Consider the following 22320-nt stretch of genomic DNA (forward strand, 5'->3'; position numbering starts at 1 on the left):
GCTCCCTTTATTGGATGTGTTCAAGCAGAAGGTACAAGCCACCTGCAGGGAAGTTTTAATTTGGATTTGTGTACTGAGCAGACGATTTGATTTGAGGCCCCATTCAACATGAAAAACTCAAGGAACAAATCGAAAACTGGATTTTTAAAACTTCAATGAGTTATCAGTTTTGTTACCTTTTTGTTGGTATACAACACTAACATTACTATTAATTTGTTAGATGAAGCACTGGGCAATCTGGAATGAAATTTTCTCAGATTCTCCATGTAATTTTGGCTTTGGATAGCTGCACTTCAAAAGGTCAGTATTCTGAACTGAATTACAAATTTAAAACAAGAAGTATTATGGCATTTTAAATAAAAGCAACCCAACTATTTAATAGATTTCAGTTTTAGAGGTGTGTCACGTTACAGATTTCACAACACATTTAGACAACAAAACCATGAATAAAATTATCAAAAGATGAATATTAGGTACAAAGTAGACAGTTTGGGTATAAAGCAGCAGCATCTCATTTTTTCTCAGAAGATAAACATTAAAAGGATATTAAAGGATGATACAATTGCTTATTACTATTAGGTATGAAATGTCACAAAACAAAAATGTACTGACTGCAAATTTAACAACGCTATGGCAGAGGCTAATTTTAAGCCTTGTTTATGCATGAACAGAATTTGATATTGAATGCAGAAAGTATGTTCTTGGTTTTACAGTCCTATTTTTAGTTTGCTCCTTTGGCAGTATCACTGATTCAAAAATGTGAGGAACAGGTCAACAACATTCTGCCTAACTATTTTTTGCTGCCCAATTTTGATGAACAAATTTGCATTAAAAATTGAAAGCAAATACATGCAGTTTTGTAAACAAAAGTACAGATGCCAGATTCAGATCTTTACCTAAAATACAGAGTGTTAAAATTACCTTTGAATTACACCTCTGTTCTATTCTCGTAATTGCTGAAATTCCTCCAACTGGCATCCCACTACCTGGTTTCATTCTCCCCTTCTATTATGCAATAGCTTTTGAATAGGTGTTGGAATCATTTATATTGGATTGTGCACAAACTGTGTTTTACCTATAGCTTCAATATGACAAGTGTCTAAGGTACTGGCTGTACCAACAGCTGGCTCACTGACATGGAATTGGTGGGATTTTCAAATATTTATCTCAGCCAAATCCAAAGACAGCACAGAATATTTTCAAATATTTCTCTCAGCTAAATCGAAAGACAGCACAGAATATTTCTCAGCATCAACTGGTCAGTTAGGATCCACAACTAAGTGACACTCTGAACTAACACAGCACATGATAATGGATACCATCCTGGGTCTGTAGCAGCAATGGGAGAGATAACATCTGCATCACAAATGGATACATGAAGAGGTTCACTAGAAAAATTTATCTTCTGCACTCTAGCCTCTCTTGCTGTCTGAAAACTCTAAAGAAGATCATCATATATGTCTACAAATTAGACAGGGTTCCTTGCTGAAGTTTTTGCTAAAAAGTGAGATTATGAATAGAAACTACAGTAATCACTTTTTCCTTCAATGATTCTTTTAACTTGTCCTGAGCTACACTTAATCTGCAGAAGCAATAGGCCTTTGAATACAGCAGAGGAAGAATGAGAGAGCGAAGAGATCTGCATATGGATTTCCCACAGGCCAGTGGATGGCCACTGTGGAAACAGAATGCTAAATTAAATGGCTTTCTGGTGTGAATTACAGAAAGCTCCTCTTACATTTTTATCCGTTCAAGACAAAGTCAAATGCAGCTTAAATGCTAAGACGTCCAGTTGTGGTTGATGATATAATTGAAGGATAAAAGCAAACCCTTTGATAATTTAGATTTCAATGTGCCAAAGCACAGCAAAGTCAAAGACCACAATGATCTGTGATTATATTTCATTCTAAAGAGATATGTTATTTGTGTCCAAGATTAAACAAAGTAAACCATAACATATAAATATATACTGTCAACCCACACAGACATGAGTGCATATACACTTCTGAAAAAAACAAAGCAAAGTATGCAAAGAAATGCTAATTTAATTTTCAGGAGGAAGAGTAACACTTAGCTTTTCTGACAAAATGCAGTTATATTTTATGAGCATATACGGTTCTGGACAGCAAGAAGGGAAGACATACTGTCATGGAATTTTAAAATTTAAATTTACAGAAAAGTGATGAAAGAAAGTTGGCACTATAGTAAAACAGAGATCTTATCTCTTCTGACTATTTGCCCTTCCCTACTCTTGCATTTCCTTGCAGCAGAATATTCAAATAGTAGATTACCTTACTTCTCTCCCAGCTTTCAGTTACACATTTTACGAGAAAACAAAAGAGAAAAAGAGCCTTTTGTATAGAAAGTCAGCTGTTCCCAGCATAGAGCAAAAAATGATACATCAACTTGCAACTATTTTGTCAGCTGAAGTTCAAAAATAATCAAGAAATGGTGTTGGAATATCTGTCTAAGTGTAAAGACAGCTAGAGTTTGATTAGTATCACTTACAGTAAGGGAACTGCTCGGCGTTTGTCTACACATCTATCACTAAATACATAAAGAATAAAAGAACAAATTGCACAAATCAGCAATTTCTTTTTGCAGATTATTCTCAGTTATCTACAGGACTCTACAGGCCAAGGAAAATGTCCCAGCTAAGCTCCAAGAACATTCATACCAATTATACTAAAAGTTACATACATTATAAAATGGCTGTGATTATATAACTTGACGAAAACAATCTTTTCAATGTTCAGTTTTCATAGCATTTGAAATATGTCAGCAAGAACACTGACAGAAGAAGGTCAAGGGAGGAAGAGGGAGACTGGGAAACAGAAAGGGACCCTTGGAGTAGGTGGACCGGAGAGAGAGAGATGCAGTCCTAGAAAACTGTATCCAAATTCCATTTTAGTTTTAGATCACATACAAGAAGGGGGCGCTCTGTTTCCTTTTATTTCAAAAACTGTCATAATTACATCTTTTTTCTTACTGCTCTAAGTGCAATGAAGCATTTACATTTGCATAGAAATCATTAGGTATTCTTTCCCAATAGGGACTAAGACAGTCTCTCTGCTCCAGGTTTTAACAGTGTCAAGCAGAACATTAATATCAAAAGCACCTTATCAGAGCATATGGATTACATACAGCATGTACAAAAACATCACATTCAAGTCAGCAACAGGTCAGCATCCTTTTCAGGGAAAAGGCACCACAGCAAGATTCCACAGTGTTGTGCATCCTAGAAAAAATAAAAATTATCTGTCTGTCTAGCTGATCCCTCCACCCTAATCGGATTGCTCTTGAAGATGATCCAGAAGCTTCAATTGGTTGAGAATGCAGTTGTGGAGGTAGTTATGGGTGTTCCTTGTTATACCAGGTGACACCTCTACTCCACAAGCTGCACCAGCTCCCAATAGACTTCCAGATGCAATTCAAGGTGCTGCTCATCACCTATTTGTAGATTACTGATGGGACTGCCTGTTCCCTAGGGAACATATTCCAGTAGGGAGGGCACACTCCAGGTCCCCTCACTGAGACACTGTTACCTTATGGGACCTCAAGTCTGTGCCTTCTCAGTGGTGTCCTCTACTTTTTGGAATAATCTGTCCCCCAATATATGGTTGGTCCCTACCTTACAGGCCTTTAGAAAGACAGTTAAGACTGGCTTTTGCCCCAGGCCTTTGGGTCTGGATGAGGAGAATCCCAATTGCTGTGTCGCAGCACATTTTAGTCTGGTCACCATTTAATGGTTTTAGCTGGTTTTTAAATTATTTTGTTGCTTTGTACCTGTAGTTGACTTTTGTATGCTGCCCAGAGTCAACTTCTTGAGTTGGGCAGCTATATAAATGCTTTCAATAAATACATTTCATAAGAATACAGAACTTTTGTGAGATATATCTTATCTTGTGAAATATTTGACATTTTAAATTAAATTAATTTTATTTTTAATGGCGGTTAGTGGATAGACATTATCTAATAACGTTGTAGCAATATTGCAAACCTCTACAAAGCGGAGATTAACAGAACAAAAAGACAATGGCAAGCCATCTCAGTATTTGTTGTCAAACAAAAACTACATGGATGTGTTCATGCAGTCACCAGGAGTCAAATGACTTCAAGGGAGTCTTTATTTTAATGAGAGCACAGCAAAGTTAATTCAAACACAAAAATTAAAAAGAACAAAAATATTCAAGCACCCCATGCTCACTTGCTATAAAGCAAGTTTTTGTTGTAATTGGGCCTTTGAATCAGTTTTGACTTTAGATGGCTATACGGATATCAATTTTCTTTCCCACGCAGACTATCAGAACACCAAATACTATTATTAGCAGAAGGCAGTTATATTAACTTTGAGCAAAAAGAAATGTTAACATATGTCCAACAGACTACTGCTGTGATAATTTAATTCATTTGATTTTGCTTAAGAGTAAGGTTTGTTATAGAAGTATACATATTTAATCCAGGAGGACTTTACAGAGATGTTTTGCTAGGATGCAAGTACCTATTATTTCGAAGAAGCCACTTTTTCATGTTGAAAAACATGAAAAAATGGTAAGAGAAAAAACATTTCTATTTTCAAAGTGTCTAAAATTATGTTTACACTTTTTTTTTTTTTAAACGGAGATATATAAATGACTAGAAAGGAAGAACAGGGTATTTATTCATCAGTACACAGTAGACCTGCTAAAGCAAAGACATTTCTTGTCAGAAAACAGCACAGCAGAGTCTGTTCTTAACTTAACAGTTTCTAATTTTGCAAATTTGTTTGCAGTAGCAGCCAACATGTTAGCTAACATTTATGCCAAACTTCTTACCCAACTTTATTTATGCAAAAAACCCAAAAACCCACCTCTAGAGCACTTTACATTTCTTCTTTTAAGCATGAACATGATCTATTTATGCTATAACACATTGACAAAATTGTAACATGCCACTATTAACTCACCTTTCCAATCTGTTCTTCAACCTTATTAAAGTGCCATCTGTTGCCATCCTGAAAATCAAACTGTAAGAGCAGACGTTCATTCAGATGTTCTCATTCAAGAATCTATGTTGATTGATAAGTAGAAAAACAGCTTTCAAATCAACTTTACAGACTGATGGTGGGGGAGGGAAGAAGATGAGAGAAAATAGTTTCAGCAAATACTCCAGTATTTTCCATACTGTTTAATTTCTTTTTTGTTGTTGTTGTTGTTTTCCTTGTTCTAGTTCTTTGGAGAATGGAGCCCACAATGAATTTTAAATATATTAATGGATGAAACATTACACTAAGGCAAATCAGCAAAGGAATACTTCTTACAGTTCCACGTACAGCAAAAAATAAAATTAAATTAAAATTAAATCCAAGCACTTCATTAAATCTTCAAATCATACATAATGTATAGCAAGGCAATGTTTATGTCGGCAACCTAAGGAAATGCGTTTTAAAAAATGACTTAAAACGTAACTATTCTGTAACTAATGCTACCAAATCACTGATTCTATGGGGGGAGGGAAGGAAGGCACTTATTCCTAAATCAGGCATATTTTAATATACAGTCATGGGAAGAAAATAGTTGGTGTTCTTTGCTGTTATGAATTGAACTTAACAGTAGTTCTTGAAAGCTTTCATGCAATTGTAATCTATGTTCTTTCATGGGTCTGATTTAAGTGTCATTTTTCTAGTGAGGACACTCATGCTTGAGGGGTCACATCTGCTGTATTAAAATCAATAATCTTAGAGAAGTTTAAAAACAAACAGATTTCATTAGCTTTTAAACAACTCACACTATTTGTGGTTGATCTTTAGATGTTCCTTTGGGTTTAATTACTAAAATGCAAGTATAAAAGCAAACTAATATAAATTCATAGCTGTAATATGTTGAAGTTGTATGTGTCTCTGATGAGCTGCACAATGTCATCTTTAGCTTCAACACTCACTGCAATTTTGTGGAGTGCTTGCAAGAACTTTCAAAACTCTCTAATGCTGAGAATGGCAATGTAACTGTCCTGGCACAGGCCTTGTGCAAAAGTTGGTTGTATGCTCTGTTACCATACCTTTTGGGGCAAATAATAGGGATACCATTTTCTCAAAGTCTTCCTATTCATTATGATCGCACTCCAAAGATGGTGAATTTATGGGATGTTCCTGATGGTTAATTAGCAATTAGGTCCTACGGCTGCAAGATTATGACTAATGGCAAAACAAATCATAGTGCAAAATTATAAAAATGCATAGACTAGTATTTTGCAATTGAAACAGGAAGTAGTAAATTTTGCAGCAAAAGGAAAAATATTATACAATGAAATGAACAAACACATTTTTCTAAAGATTTAGCATGAAAACTTATACCATCTTATGATTAAAAGCCTGCTGGCACAAGGTTTCCAAAATTATAATTCTACCTCAAATCCAAAATTTGATAAAGACTGTTTTATATATTATTTTTTGTGTGTATGTATTTGGGCTGTGCAGGGCTTTTGATTTAATTCCCCAAAGCTGTGTGTTCCTAGGAAAATATGCAGCTGCTTTAAAGAGTTACAGAGAATGCCACAGTCATGTCCCACACATTTCAAAGCATCTTTCTGGAACTGAATCTGAACTGCTACACATTCATAATGTTTGTGTTTTAAAATAAAAATGAAAAGAAAGGGGCCAAATGTATTCTAGAGCACTGCATAAGAACAAAAGTGTAGACCTTTATCAGTTCATACATCCATTAATAATTTTTATCTGTATACAGGGATGATACTGCACTGAACCAAATTAACTCCAAAAAGAAGCCTTAACTATTGCAATAGGATAGATGCAAATTCATCCACGCAGGAATGAAGAAACTTCAATGCCACCTGACCCATTTTGCTAGTTCCCTTTACCCATTCTATCTAGAACACAGATATTCTGAAATGAATAACATTAACCTTTCCAACAGAGAACACAGAAATACACCCATCTCAAGTAGTAGGATTCATAAATAGCAGCCAAATACTGTAAATTTATTGAAAAAATGTTTTTTGCAGAATTGGATTACAACTGATTTACCAGGTATGATTTTTTTCCTTTAAATTTGGAAAAGCAGATTTTACAGGACACATTGTTGGCCTGTGGCATTCTATACAGAACTGCAGGTTTGCAACATGACATGGAATGTATAAAACCAATCAAGATAGTAGATGATGGCGAACTGTTAAATATTGTTCATTTTTATAGTTAGCTTTACTGCCTATAAAAGGAGAAGGAACAAATGTTATCACAACATTTTAAAAATATTTTTTTTCAGAAAAAGGAAAGGTGTTAAGATGTTTTCAGTCAAATATGAATAGATACCAAAAAGTCAACTTTTTTTTTTTAATGCAAAGTTAATAAAAGGCGGAAACACAATCAGCAGCCTCAGGGAATGCAATAGCAAGGCCTTTCCATTTCATCCAAGGTAATACCACTTTTTAAATTAGACTTAAAGCCTAATTTTCAAAAACAGAACAATACCCTAGGAATCAGCATGATGGTCTTTGAATGGCAAAATTAAACTTAGGGAAATTTAGACTCTAACTATGAAGGAATTTCTGTACCTTCTCCTCAAGGTGCTAGTAGATAGTTTGGATCCTTAAATGGTGCTGTACTTTATCCAAAGTTAATTACCATGATTCTCTTTGTTCAAACTAGTTCGCCACAACTTAGTGCCATTGGAGACTGAGAAAAACACAACTACCAACTTGCTTAACATTCAACATTTCTTTTCCATTTATCTGTGGAACATGAAGTCAAACCTGAAAGACATAATCCTCTATAATCTGTACTATCTGTTCTCAACATAGCTTCAGTGTATGCACATACTCCGTGATAAACATTTTTCAGCCAACATGACAATGGCTTTTGCACCAGTTCACCTAATTCAGGTTTAATTTTTACAAATCCAACTAAATAGCATCTAATTTGCAGTTCCCTTGCTTATCACCTAGCAAACTTAAGAAAAAACAAGCAGCATCAAATCGGTCCCAAATTAACTCATACCTTATATACGTGTCTCTATAATGAACTAGGTTCTAAGGTATGCCCATGAAAAGGTAGCATACTATGTCTGAAAATACCATACTTGGTTGAGACTGTCCCTCATACCCAATTTTCCCTCTAAGAGAATATCCTTTCTGAAATGCTTCATGCTTTAGTACAACAGAAGTGAAAATTGTGGGCATACAGTAGTTCAATGTCCTTATCTAATCACCCTCAAGTGACATGGAAAGAAGGTAAGTGTCACAGTAAAAATCCCCCTCCCCTTACAAATAAGTTATATAAAGTTCTGAAATTATCTCCACTTCTGAGGCAGCCTTACAAGAGACTTCTTGGGCTTCTTCCTCTACGCTTCAAAGCACCTTTTTAGAGCAGTACAGATGTAAGAATAATTTTTACTATAGAAGCTATCTGCATCTTTTTTTCCTTAAAGAATCACATTTGAATGATTATAAAAATTATCTATTGTAACAACATAGGTCCAGCTACACTGAAAAAAATTACATCGCTTATTCGAAATACATTTCATTTTAGAAACAGGCTACTAAATAGGTCTATACAAAAACTCTAAAATAATTTTTCATATTAAAATAAAGAGTGTGTTAGGAGAACTACTCAAATGAGATTAAATTTTGTTTACTATTGTTGTTGTTGCTGTTTTTGCTATAATGCTTGTATTCTGCAATCATGTGGCTGGCTCACTCCATAACCAGCACACACACATACACACACACACACACATTCGCACAAACATGCACGCGTTTATGCACACACACACACACTCACACACACATACAGAGCTGAAAAGAAATTAACAATACACAGTGATCATTAATGCTCTGGGATTTAGTCTCACAGTCTTTCTGATTAGTACAAAGGAAACCAGACTCATCCCCAATTTGAGGAGAAAATCCAGGATATAAAAGCAAGCATACCTCATTAGCTGATATGAAATTATAAAAAATTCCACAATTTTCAGTCATTTTGAAATTTATAAAAGTCAACAGTAAAACGTGCAAGCCAAATTGGGCATCTGTCCTATTGGCTCCCCTAGGTTTGATGATCACTTTGCTGAACAACCAAGATTAATGCAAATTCACTTGGGGCCACAATGGTACCTTTTCTTAGTGGGGAGCCCAATTCCAGGTTTTTAAGACCAGGAGAATGGCAGGCAGAAGACAAAGCAGTTAGTGGTGCTGCACTGAACTGTTTTTTTCTGCTAGGTGTCGCAGAAAACTGTCCTCGCCTTGGCCCCTATGATTTAAAGGCTCACTCTTAAATAGAGCAGGAGGTGGAGGCAAATGAGGGACTGGGGGGACGGGGACTGGAAGATGATGTGGATGGTGTGAATGAAGATGCAGATGAGAATATGGATGGCCAATGGGGCGAGGAGGAAGCGTGCTCGCTGGATTCATATTGATTGCCGGAGTAGGGGCAAGAGCATTCGGTGTGTTCACAACAGAAGGTACAGTGGTGGCAGAAGAGGTTGTGGCAAGTGAGATCTGGGCAGAAGGTGGCACGTTAACAGGACTGGTAACACGGAAGCACTTCTCCTTGTGTGCCTTGAGCATATTGGAGAAACGGAATCGCTGACCACACACATCACATGGATATGGCTTCTCCCCTGTGTGAGTTCTGCGGTGTCTCTTCATGTTTGGGCGACTGGTGAAACTTTTGCCACAGATTTCACAAATAAAAGGCTTCTCTCCTGTTAAAAGTTTAAAAATGGCACATTTAATCAAATTCAGATTTCATTAATATAAGTTTGAAAGCAAAGTCCTACATCTAAGAAGTCAGAGACTGATCTATGTTGCTGATCTACAATTTCCAGAATCGTCCATAGTTGGTCATTCTGGCTGGGATTCATGGGAACTGTAGCCGATACAATAACATAATTCAGCTTAAGATTTCTCAAGTTAGCACTCCAATACATTATGTTGGTTTATACCCAAGAATCCTTAGTACTTCCCAACTTCTGATCCTACAGATTATACCCTTCATCTTTCTCATCCTTTTATATATAACTGGAGGTATCCATACAGTTTCTTCCCATCCCTCCTTCTTTTTAATATATTTTTAAATCATTTTCCCATTCCCAATCTCACTTGAGATGACAACACTAAGAACCCTCTCATTGTTATTTATTCTCTCATATTTTCCTTTCTCTTCAGCATAAAGTCCTATGCATCAAGTGCCTTCTCTACTGTACTTAAGTGTTTAACTATATTCTGAATTCCCCCTCCCCAACAAACTTTCATTCACTGTCTATCCAACTATTCAACCACATTATCTTTTTATATTTTACCTCTAAACTCTAGAATATATTCCTTCTGTCCCAACTACTCTTTCTCTCTCAACCTCCTGGAACCAGATTTTTGTTCTCTATACTCATTATAATCTGCCTCATAATTTATCAGACATCTTGCCTAATAGTAGTTCATCAAGGTTTCCTCATAGTTTTCACCAGACCTGCTGGAAGTTGATACAGTGCACGCGGTCATGCTCTGGTCATTTCTAGCTCCATTGTTCCATTTTCTTAACCTCCCATTCCTTTCTTGGTTCATTTGCCCTCCCCTCCTCTACATCATACTCACACATCTCTATCAATACCTCTTTCTAAACCCCTCCAGTGCTTTTCCACCCCTTTCTACATCTAATACAACCCCTTTTATATTTTCTGTTCTCTGTCTTAATATACACATATATTGCCCTTCATGCCTGAAGCTCCCTCATGCATTATGTCACTTTCTTTCTTCTTTAGAAGAGACTGTGCAGTTTTATTTCCTAAATTAATTCTCGTTCCCTTCTTTTGCTTTCCACTGTTCAAATTCAGATGACTCAAGAACCTCCCTTGTTTATTTTAATTACACTGAAAACAGCATTACACTTAGATTTTAAAGGAAGGAAAGAGCTTATGTGTTGATAAATTAAATCCATTAACTCTCCTATGAGTTACATATCACATCAGTAGGTCTAGTATACACAAAACAAACAAAATGTATCCTTACCAGTGTGGGTTTTCATGTGCTCATCAAAGTACTGTTTCATATTGAAATCTTTACCACACCACTGGCACATAAACTGTTTGTGTCCAATATGGATGCTCATGTGGGAACGAAGTTGGTACTTGTACTGAAACCTTTCATCACAGTTCTGCAACACATAATGAGGAACCAGTCTCCTACTTGCAGGCAAGAAAGTTATGATGCAGTAGCAGTATATCAAACAGATCAGAGTTAATTCTATGTAAATGTATGACATTTTATTTTATCACCAAAAACTTAACACTAACATTGCATCCTATCAATACATCCTAAAACAATTAGAATAAAAAATTGCAATTGAATCCTATTCAGGATGAGTTGGCTCTGATAAGAGTAAAGTTTCAAAGTGAGACACGTTTTAGGTAAACATTTTACTGTGTTACTGTGTTAGAAGCAAGTGAATATGTTTGTATGGAAGGAAAAGATAAAAGCAAAAGAAAAACTGGCTTGAATAGAGAGTACTTTGTTTTACTTCTTTGAAGGACTGGATAACCAAGATTTAAGCTCTTAGAAATTATTTTGATTCTCAAGTTCTAAGATAGATAGACAGGCAGGCAGGCAGGCAGGCAGGCAGATACATAGGAATGATGTGTATATAATGCAGTTGTCAAATGCCATCTGAAAGTGCAGAATAGAAGATGTCACTATTTTCCATTCATTTCTCCAGGTCAAATTTGGAGAAGAAAAAGCATTTATTTAAGATGAAATAATTTTTCTTCTTTCTCTAACACATTATCTTGGTTCAGGGGGTGAGCAAAACACTCCAAACTGAAACCAGTCCAAGCTTGAAGTGGCATTTTGAATGTTCTGAGTTTGAAATAAAACCTAGTGTTTCTTCCTAAGCTTTATCTATGTTGTGTTGAGGAGGGAGTGGGGTAGACAGTCAATTAAGTAGATGTTCACTGCCAACTAGTTTGGACATTAGAAAAGACTGCCTCTGCTCTTTTACTCTTTTAAAAATTCATTATTATTTGAAAGTGTTGTGATTGTGCAGGCTCTAAATGTTGACATTCACAGTCAGTCAACTTCATGCCAGATGGTCAATCCACAATGACAAGTGTCACACACAGAGTCAAATTCCCCCAGCCCATTTCTCTGGGTTTTGTTTTTAAGAACAAAGTGCAGTTGAACTGGAAAACAGGCTGGACAAGAGTGGGGGGTTCCCCTTTTCCTCAAAAATATCTGACTAAAGCGAAATCTCCTCAGAAAGCTGAATAAATGAAAACTGTGCTTTTAAAAATTGTGATTGTGAGAGATTGTGGGGAGGATGTGAAAGTAATGGAAGGGATATTAGACATAAATAATCAAAAGACAGAAGGGGAGTTCTTTGGTAGCTTTATCTTATAAGTGACAATTCAAATGAGAAAACTGAATATGTACCTCAATCTTATACTCCATCTTTCACATTGACAGGAATATATTTTTATTTATAATCTTCTAGTAGATTATAAACATAAATTGCAACATCCCTATATCAGAGTAAGAAAGCATTCGTTGTGGCAGGCCACCATCATCTTATAGTTTACCTGGCACACTGCATTTTCTTTTGTATTTTTCAGAGCTTTTATAATTTCTTCCTGTCTAATAAAGTTTGTTTTTGTTTACCTCTGGTGAGACTGGCTTACCTCAAGGAAGGGAAGAAAGGCCACATGCCTGTGAACTACATAGCTAGGTTGTAGTATGTAAATTATTCTGTGTCTCTTCTCACCCACCCACTTTTAACTGTCAGAAAAGAAATACAGGTTGTGAGAATTCTCTTTCTCACCGACAAAGCAGTTAAGGGAAATCTGCCAATTGTGGCATCTCCTGGAAGATAGGTTGTAACAGATGATTTTTATTTTTATTTTTTTTGGGTGCCCTTGAGTCAGTTTTTTGACTTCTGGCAACTGCCTGGACTAGTTCTTGCAGTTTTCTTGGCAAGATTTTGGAAATGGTTTGCCATTTCCTATGGCTGAGAGTGTGTGACTGGCTTTGTCACACAGCTGGCTTTGTGCCTAAGGTGAGAATAAAACTCAGTCTCCTGGTTTTTAGCCTGATGCCTTAACCCAGGGGTTCTCAAACTATGGCCCACAGGCCGGATACGGCCCGTCAGGGTCATTTATCCGGCCTGCCCGCCTGATTGGCCGCTGCTGTCTGTCAGAAGCAGAAGTGTCGGGGCTGTGTCGGGAGCTGCAGGCGATGCACAAGGAGGGAGATCGCAGAGCCAGACTATTCTACATGGCAGGTATGCCGGGTCCGGCGGCTCTCCTCCTCTCCTCATACTCCGCGGGAGGGACCCTCATGTTTTTTTCAAACTATAGTCCGGCCCCCCAACATTCTGAGGGACTGTGAACTGGCCCCCTGTTTAAAAAGTTTGAGGACCCCTGCATTAACCACTACACCAAACTGGCTCTCAGCAACAGAAATTACCAAACTGCTAACCACAGCAAGAGGTATAGCCAAGATGCAAAGGGCTTCTGGGAGAGGAGGGCTTTCTACCCTATGGGAACAGATGTTCCGCTACAAGAAGGTCAATGGTTATACAGTAATGTAATGCTCTTTTTCCTGTATGTTGTGCTGTTTATTTTTCTCCAGATTGCCAAACATAAACACACACTCTGAATATGCATTCTAGTATTGCTTCTAGAAATTTTTAAAAATGTATTTATTATCATTTGTTATTTTCTCATTGGCTAAATTTTGTGAAGGCTGGAAGGGACATAGCACTGACTACCTCCTCACCAACTTTATGGTCCAGGGATAAAATATAGTTGAACTTAGAACTCCCATTATTTCTTAATGTAGTATATTCAAAACATTATATTTTTTTCTGTTGGAGCAGAGAACCAGTAGAATGTTCCAAGGACACATCTTGAATGGAACTGTTCTATTTCCAGCTTGGAATGTTTTTTTAAAAAAAGATTTATACATACGCCTATTGACCATTCCATTCCCTAAACCTAAATCTACACTTAAGCCTTTATCTCCGAAACTATACTTATATTCAGGCTGTCTTTTGCTCCCTGTGCTATGTTGGTAGTTAAAATTTATTGCACAACAGCTTCACAACATTGCAGAATAGAACTGCAATGACGCTGACAGCCATTCAACTATAGTGCCTTATTTATTTAAACAATTTATATAGCTGCCCATCACATAGCAGTGACTCTAGGCAGCACACATAAGATTAAAACCCAAACCAGCAACATAATATAGAAAATAAACATCCTGAATACTAATCCAAAGTAATAGCAATAATAATATCACACACACCTGAGGTCTAAACATCATACCATTTTCAGTCAACATAGATCAAACCAGACAAATTCACCAACAGGGCTGGTTTAACCTCCTGTCCCAATGCCAGAGGGAACATCCAGATCTTTAATGCCTTATGAAAGGCCAATTGGGTTGGAGCTATCTGGATCTTGTGGGGAATGCTGTTCCATAGGGCAGGTGCTGCAACAGAGAAGGCACTCCTAGGTCCTGCAAAATAACATTTCCTAATAAAAGGGCCTGGAACATGCAAACCCTACTGGTTCTGGTTTGGCTATTTGAGCCTTTGGAGGTAGATCACATCAGGAAACAGACTCCACAGGGCACATGTAACTCTATTTTACTGTCTAATAACAGAATCTTGAAAAATAGTGTCTCTCTCTCTTATTCCAGGAAAATCAAGGTGGAGCAATCCTTAGTTTCTTCCTCACTCCATCCTTTCTTTCAGGGCTAAGCTGGTGTTAATACCTAACAACTGCTGAATACCTTAAGTCCATCTCCATATTCCTCTATACCACCTCCCCTGTCAAACTCAGTCTTCTCTCCCATGCACAAAGAAAATACTGGCAAGGTGTTATAGAAACCAACGACAGACCCCCCCCCCCTTTGCTCAGCAGCTCCCCAAGGTCACTAGACAAGTCATATAGTACTGGAGAGTCCTCCCTCCCTAACTTGTTGCATGGTGGCCTGTACTGAAGAATCTATCGTAGTGGGAAGTACAGAGTTCTCTTCATTCTATTGATAGTGGTGAGAGATCACAGGGATGAAGCTTGTGTAGTAATTTCAGATGAAATGGTATACAAGGTATGGGACATGGATATCTGCTATTCTTTCCCATTATCTTTCAGATGCAGGGTAGCCTTTCCAGTGAACCAGATACTCCAAACGTCTCCTCCTGCATCTAGAATCCAGAATACATTTTACTTAGTATTCTTCTTCCCTGTTCACCAGCACAGCAGGGTGAGGAGCAGTTTTAGAACATAAGTAGCAGGGTGTCTCCTCATGAAGAAGTAGAGCCAAGTGGAAGACTGGATGGATCTTTTAGAAGCAGGCAATTGCAAACTAAAGGCCACTGAGTTAGTTTGCTGGGTAATTAGGAAGGGGCCAATAAACTTTGAACCCAGCGGCCAGAAGATAAAAACCTAATGGAAAACTGTATCAAATCATTCACCACAATCTTGTCACCCTCTTGCCTGTGAACATGTGCAGTATGCTTATAAATGCAGCCTTTGCCAAATCTAAGTGTCCTTTTAAGAGGACTGAGCAGCCTGACTTTCCTGCAGAAAGTCCGAGGTGTAAGAAAGAGCAGATACAGGAGTTCTGGAGGGCAAAATGTGGGACAGTAGTCATAGGTTGCCCGAAAGAGAGAGATGCCTATGGAATAATGCACTGAATTGTCACAGACAAATTCTGCAAGATGCAATGGCTCAGTCCAATTGTCCTGCTAAGACACACAAGTACTGCTATAATATTTATTCCCTATCTCTGTTTAACCATTTGAGGCTGGATGATTTGAGGATGATAAATGAATCTTAATGTTTAATAGAACTGAGAGCCATGATCCAAGATCATGATTTACTTAGCCCCTGTACCTAAAAACCTGGTCTAGAAAAAGTTGTGCTGTCTCCTGAGCTGATGGAAGACTCCTGCAAGGAATACAATGAGCCATTTTGGTAAACAAATCCACTACTGCAAAAATTGTAATGTAACTCTGAATAGGTGGAAGATCAGTAATAAAATCCATTGAAACAAAATCCCATGGTCCCAAAAATGAAGGTAGGGGCTGAAGTAAACCAGGTGGCTTTCCAGAAACAATCTTGGCCCAGCAACACACATGGCAAGATAAACATGCAGTCCTTGACATCTGTTCTTAACTTTGACCACTAGAGTTCTCTGAGTAGCCAATGCAAAGTTTTCAACACTCCCTCCATGTGCAGCAGTTCTATTCTTATAGCAGAGCTGTAATCTCTTTCCTTAAAGGGAACATGAAACAACTGTCCATAATTCATACAGAAAGGTAAAGAATCAGTGGATGGGTCTCAACATATGCATCCTGTTGCTGTTGCACTCTAATCCAATTAATCTATAGCCTGTCTCCCTGCCCCCAATCTTCCTGGATGGTCTATTCTCTGAGAAGGGGCAAAGTTGCTTGGTTTCAGGTCTGTGGTAGGGAGAATTGAGCATGGAAAATCAGGTTTATGTGACAGCGCATCTGTTATTTTGTTCTATAAACCAGGAATAAAGGTGATATAAAAAACTGAAACAGGAAAAAATTGTGACCACCTGATTCAATGAGGTGAGAGATTTGATCTTTTGAAGGTGCTGCAAATTCTTGTGACCTGTGCATTCTTGTACTGGATGGATTGCCCTCTCTAAGAAACGCCTCTATTTCTAGAAATCTGCTTTTATTGCAAGCAACTCTTTACTGAAAATGTCAGTTCCTTTCAACTGGGAGAAGCAATCTGTAACAGAGTGGATGTGGTTGGAGATTCCCCCACACCGTCCCTGCCTGAAGAACAGTGCCTAATTCCACATAAATATGTCTGCTTGTACTACAAAGAGACAGGAGGAGTCTGGCAGTGGCTGGGAAGAGAAAAACATTCAGATTCTGAAATGCTGCTTGCTCTTGGGTAGACCATTTGAACTTATATCCTTTCTTTAGGAATTGTGACAAAGGTCTTATGTACTCTGCAAAGTTAAGGATGAATTTTCTACAAAAGTTTTCAAAGCCCAGAAAACACTGGATATCCTTCATATTTCTAGGTGCCTTCCATGAGAATATGGACTGTACTGTTGCAGGATCTACTTGTATTTCTTCTGTAGAGATCTGGTAACCCAAATAATCCAGCTGGGAAAGTCAAACAAACATTTTTCCAACTTAAAGTTGTGTTTGCAAAGTCACTCTTAGACCCTTCTAATATGACTCTCATGCAAAGATAGGTCTTCTGAAAATATCAGTATGTCATCCAAACACACTATTGCATACTTGTCCAAAACATTAGAAAATATTTCATTCATGAATGGGGAGATGACCATGCTGCAATTAACTAATCCAAACAGCATTGCTGTGTATTCAAATTTGCCATACCTGGTACCTCAGTTAAATATTCATGTCCCTCTTTCATTCTGATCAAATTGTATGCACCTCTCAAGTCCAATTTTGTGAAAATGTGCACCTTTTGAAGGCTGTCCAGTAGGTCTGAAATAAGATGCAGTGGGTAGGGACTGCTAATAGTCCCACCCAGGAGGTATTGGGTCACACTGAATCTATAGTGATGAACATCCTCAAGGAATTATCCTTCTCTGACAAAAAAAGGTAGGTGCCTTTGTTGACTGTCTGAGTTCTTCTTAACAGTTGGAGGGGTCTCCTGATGAGTTCCTGGGAGGGGAGCCTATGCAGTTCCCCAAAGATAAGGCTTTGGAACAACTGGGGCACTTGCTTACAATGTGGCCTGTAGTTCCATAGGTATGGCACTGACAGAAGTATGTATTTTAGTGGTGCAAATCTTGGCTATGTGTCCTGGGACTCCACGGTAGAAGCATAAACTCAAGTCTCTCCTTCTCTGTTGAGGACAGGGGTCTCTTTATTGCTTCTATTTGGGTTCTCTGGCACTAGTATCTGAGAAGATCATGAGGGGCAGGGGTGAAGAGAGGCTGTGATACCTATACCCCTATTTCCTCCATGCCTCAATTCTTCCAATCACCTTCTATTAACATTCAGTGTTGGAACAGTTCTTCCAAATTCTCCAGTAAGTCTTGTTTCACTAACTCATCTCTCAGTTCATCAGCAGGAACTTGAAATGAGACAGTGAGAGGAGCAACATTATTCTACTCCACATCTCTGGCAAATAACTGAAAATCTGATATGTGTTCATGAACTTTCCCATTGCTTTATTTTAGATTGCAGATCTCTCTATTGCTGTTGCTGTCCTACCTGAATGATCAAATGCAAACTCTAACTCTTTGCATGAAGTTCTGGTTAAGTGTCCAGTAATGGATCACTGCCTTCAATGAGGGACACAGCCCATTTGGCTGCTCCATCTTTCAAAAGACTCAGAACAAGTGTTGGAGGAATTTGTAGAAAATGCTGTTGGTTGACATGCCATAAACAACTCACAGAGTCATAAAAGTCAAAACTGATCCTGGGTTCCTCCAAACTTCTCTTTGCTTTCCCTTGAGAGCAAAGAAATACTGGCTGGGCTGCCGGCTGTTGAACTGACCCTGATGAGACAAATTTTGTCTGAACTGCTGTGTTAACTGTACCATGACACTGTGCACGTTTGTTATTTGTATATCCACTTCCTGTTAATGTCATATCAGTGCTTGAGCAAGCTGTTCTGTGGACAATGGGGTGCCTGAAGATTTGATGCCATTTCCACAATCAAAAGAAAGATGTGATGCCTCTCTAATTAGAGAGCAGTGAGGCTTTCAAGACTGATGTCAGTCCTTCCAGGTAGGCCAGGTCAGGAAACAGACTCCACAAGGACTGTTGTAACTCTGTTTTATTGTTGCATGGTATAATAACAGAAGCTTGAAAGACTAATAGAGATTCTCTCTCCCCCCTTTATACCAAGAGATTTAAGCCATGACAATTTTGAGTTTCTTCCTCACTTCCTCCTTTTTATGGCTAAGCTGGTGTTTACCTAATGGCTGTTGAATACTTTTTTCAAAGTCATCTCTGTATTCCTCTACAGGCAAGCAGAAACAATCAGAGGCAAGTGGTCCCGCAACTACCCTGGCTCTATACAATGTAGGTCTTTATGGGTGATATCCAGCACCCTGAATTGCATCCAGAAGCCCATTGGCAGCCAGCACAGCTCACAGAGCAGAGGTGTCACATGGATGCATTATGAGCATCCAAAACTGCCTGTGCCTCTGCATTCTGAATCAGTTGCAGCTTCCAAATGCTCTTCGAGGACGTCCCCATGATTGCTACAGTAATCCAGTCAGGAAGTGACTAAGGCATGAGTTACTGCAAATAGGACCTCCTGGTCTGGAAATGGATACCTTCCTGCAAGTATTACCCTGACCCCTCCTTACCCAGGAGGGACTGGGTCACTTTAAACAGGCTGCTAACCTGCATTCCATGCATGAAATAAGGGCAGAAAATATTACACTTTGCCACCCTTATCATTACAAAGTAATGTCCAAAAAAGGCTCTTACCCATGCTTGGCCAGGTTTATTCTTTTTCTCCAGCAACACTCTAGGTCACATTACCACAAGGAATTCCTCTGAAAACTAGGAAACTCTCTGGGATCTACTTGCATAGAGAGTCTGCACAGGTGCAATCTGATCCAAGGCTGCTATTTTTTTTTTTTTTTTAGATTTTTATCGCTTAGTTTTTAAATATACAACTCAAGGGGGCAAACATACCAACACTCCTTCCTCCTCCCATTTTTCCACAACAACCCTGTGAGGTGAGTTGGGCTGAGAGAGAGTGACTGGCCCAAAGACACCCAGCCAGTTTTTCATGCCTAAGGTGGGACCTAGGCATGAAGTCTCCTGGTTTCTAGGCCAACACGTTAACCGCTACACCAAACTGGTGTAGATTTGGGGGGGGGTAGTCTTTTTTTTCTTGGTGTAGGGTTTTTTTTTTAGTTAATTGTTCTCTCATTCCAAGTGGTGACTAAGGCCTCAGTCAAATCACGTACAAGAGCTCCAGGAATGACCCCAAGCCCCTTCTGAAACCCAGTCAGCCTGGGGCAGACTGATCAAATAGGTCATCTCTCTCTGTGGTGGGATACTGCCTCAGAGAAATCCAAGGCCAACTGGGAGCGATCTGTCCATGACAAGGGCTTCATGGTAATATCCCCCAACTCCAGTTTACATTGCAACTGTCCCAAGATAAAGACTAGGTGCAATATGTGATACTCCTTGGCCCGGGTGTTGGCACAGAGGCAACTTTGGTCAGATCCTTAGTAGCCATGAACACCTGAGCAGCCTCTGAATCTGCACCCAAAACCAGCAGATTAAAGTCTGCAATATCTTAAGCCTGGGGAACTCCACTGCCAATCTAGCCATGGACTCCAGCAGCTCAGGTAGGGAGGATGATGTGCAGCAGGGAGACTGGTACATGAGCACAATTCCCTCGGATCCCTACTGCCCAACTTCACAAACAGGACCTCACAACTGGGTATCTGCAGAGCAATGCCCCTGAAAGCCATCAGGATTTTTCAGATCACAATGGCTACACAACCACAATGGGCTCACATCTGATGCCACACATGAAACCCAGGACAATACAAAACTAAGAGAGGTACCTCTCCCTTGGTTATCAGCCAGAATTTGGTAATACAAAAAAGTTAGCCCTTTCATCCACAAATAAACTGCAGAGGAGTGAAGCTTTATTATAAGCTAACCATGCATTAAGTAGCAACAGCTGGAAACCAGGGCATTTGAGCCTTCATTACCAGATATTGGGGTACAGCAGGCTAGCAAGTGAGATTGGTACCAAACACCAAGGTTGTCATCTCTGGAAGTGGCTATAAGGAGCCATGGAGATGAGCTTCGAGAAACCATCCAGAAGCTGTTAAGACAACCGCAGGTGCAGAAGGATACGTTGAACCCAGGGAGGCTAGAAAGTATTAAAGAGAGATTTAGACTGGCTCTCCTGACTCCCTGAGGACAAGAGGGAAGGAAGGAAAAATACAGGCAGACTTGTAAGATTCTGTTACTACAGCCTATCTCAATAAAGTATAGTTCTAGTTTTCCTGTGGAGTCAGTTTCCTAACCTGGTCTACCTCGTATGTCTGACAGTGGACCAACCTGTCTCATGCTGTATCTCCCTCTGCCCAACATACCCTCGCCTGGCTGCAGTGCCTCACCACAATATCCTTTTTTTGTCACCAAGCATTGATGCATATTAAATTCCTATGTCCCAATTTTGATCATCACTGAGGATACAATCCATTCTCTCCCAGATATTTTAAACAGGCACCATGAGACAAAAGAATATTTTGTAGTGGTGAGCATAGTGTGAGCATGTTATTATCCTCATACCTTACTTGTATGCTGGCCACTGTAGAAATAGAATGTTAAGAGATGACTTTGATCTGTAGCACAGGTTTTATTGTTCATGTCTATTCATCTTTAATATTACTTTACAATTATATGCTTGTCTTTTACATTCAAGTCACTATCAATTAGACATTGAGCAGAATTCATACCTCACATCGGAAAGGCTTCTCTCCTGAATGCTGTAGTGAATGAACCTTTAACGACATACTGCGTTTGAAAGATTTTCCACAGGTTTCACATGTAAATGGCATGTCCTTAGTATGTGCTGAAACATCAGTCAATTAAGTCAGTCAGTCATAACTAGCTTAAGTCTCAATGGTTTCAAGAGGTACACTCTAAGCATAGATAAGGTTGGATCCAGTTGTGTTTTTATTTTATTTAAAGTATTTCTGTGGGTGCCATTCAATCAGAATGGTTCCTGTGGTGGTCTAAATAAACTGTAGTTAAATTGTAATATAAGCAAATTAATTAAAAATAGCAGTTAACACTCAGGAAATAAAAATGCTATTTATTGTGCCTTGTAACATAGAAATCAGCTTAGTACAGAATTAGCAGAAACAGAGCACACTAATCTGACTATAAATTATGGTAAGCATCAACACAGAGAACTACTTAATTAGACTTTGGGTCATCACAGGAGAAAAGTGCCCTTTTTCATTAACTCCCTTCCTCAACATCCCACTTCTAAGTTCAAACTTCCTAGCTATCTCACTAGGTCAAAATGATTTCAGCCAAGAATAATTTCTCAAAAGTTCAGCTCTCCCTGAAAAGAAGTCCAACTTGGCACAGAAATATTCTTCCTGCGTCACTTAGACCTACAGATGGGTACCTTACAATGAAGTTATCCCACATTTTACCAATGTGTTGTGCTTTAATTCTTCCAAATATGGTTTCTAGTTTCAAAGGCAAAAGAAAATTTATAAATTCCCTAATCTTAGCCTGCACTGTAAGATACACATCCAAGTGCAGGAGTTTACTATAAAAGTAGGAAGGAAAAATACGTACATGTAGCTGAA

The 22320-nt window shown here is 38.6% G+C and overlaps 2 protein-coding genes across 2 annotated transcripts in view; both read right to left on the reverse strand.

The window, feature by feature from the left end:
- The window catches only part of PHOSPHO1 (phosphoethanolamine/phosphocholine phosphatase 1), a 31941-nt gene extending 25134 nt beyond the window's left edge, over window positions 1-6807 (reverse strand). The window contains exon 1 of the mRNA XM_088143486.1: window positions 4946-6807. Coding sequence (XP_087999612.1) covers window positions 4946-5025 — 80 coding nt within the window. The 5' untranslated portion in view covers window positions 5026-6807. The remainder of the gene's footprint in view (window positions 1-4945) is intronic.
- Window positions 6808-6941: 134 nt separating this feature from the next.
- ZNF652 (zinc finger protein 652) overlaps window positions 6942-22320 on the reverse strand; it is a 39579-nt gene continuing 24200 nt past the window's right edge. The window contains exons 4-6 of the mRNA XM_007428910.4: window positions 21454-21569; window positions 10996-11140; window positions 6942-9695 (exon numbers count right to left, since the gene is read on the reverse strand). Coding sequence (XP_007428972.1) covers window positions 9175-9695; window positions 10996-11140; window positions 21454-21569 — 782 coding nt within the window. The 3' untranslated portion in view covers window positions 6942-9174. The remainder of the gene's footprint in view (window positions 9696-10995; window positions 11141-21453; window positions 21570-22320) is intronic.

Source organism: Python bivittatus, unplaced genomic scaffold (assembly GCF_059951505.1).
Source record: "Python bivittatus isolate LINGU-HERP-01145 unplaced genomic scaffold, Pbiv_v1 ctg000410_np1212, whole genome shotgun sequence".
Lineage (NCBI taxonomy): Eukaryota > Metazoa > Chordata > Lepidosauria > Squamata > Pythonidae > Python > Python bivittatus.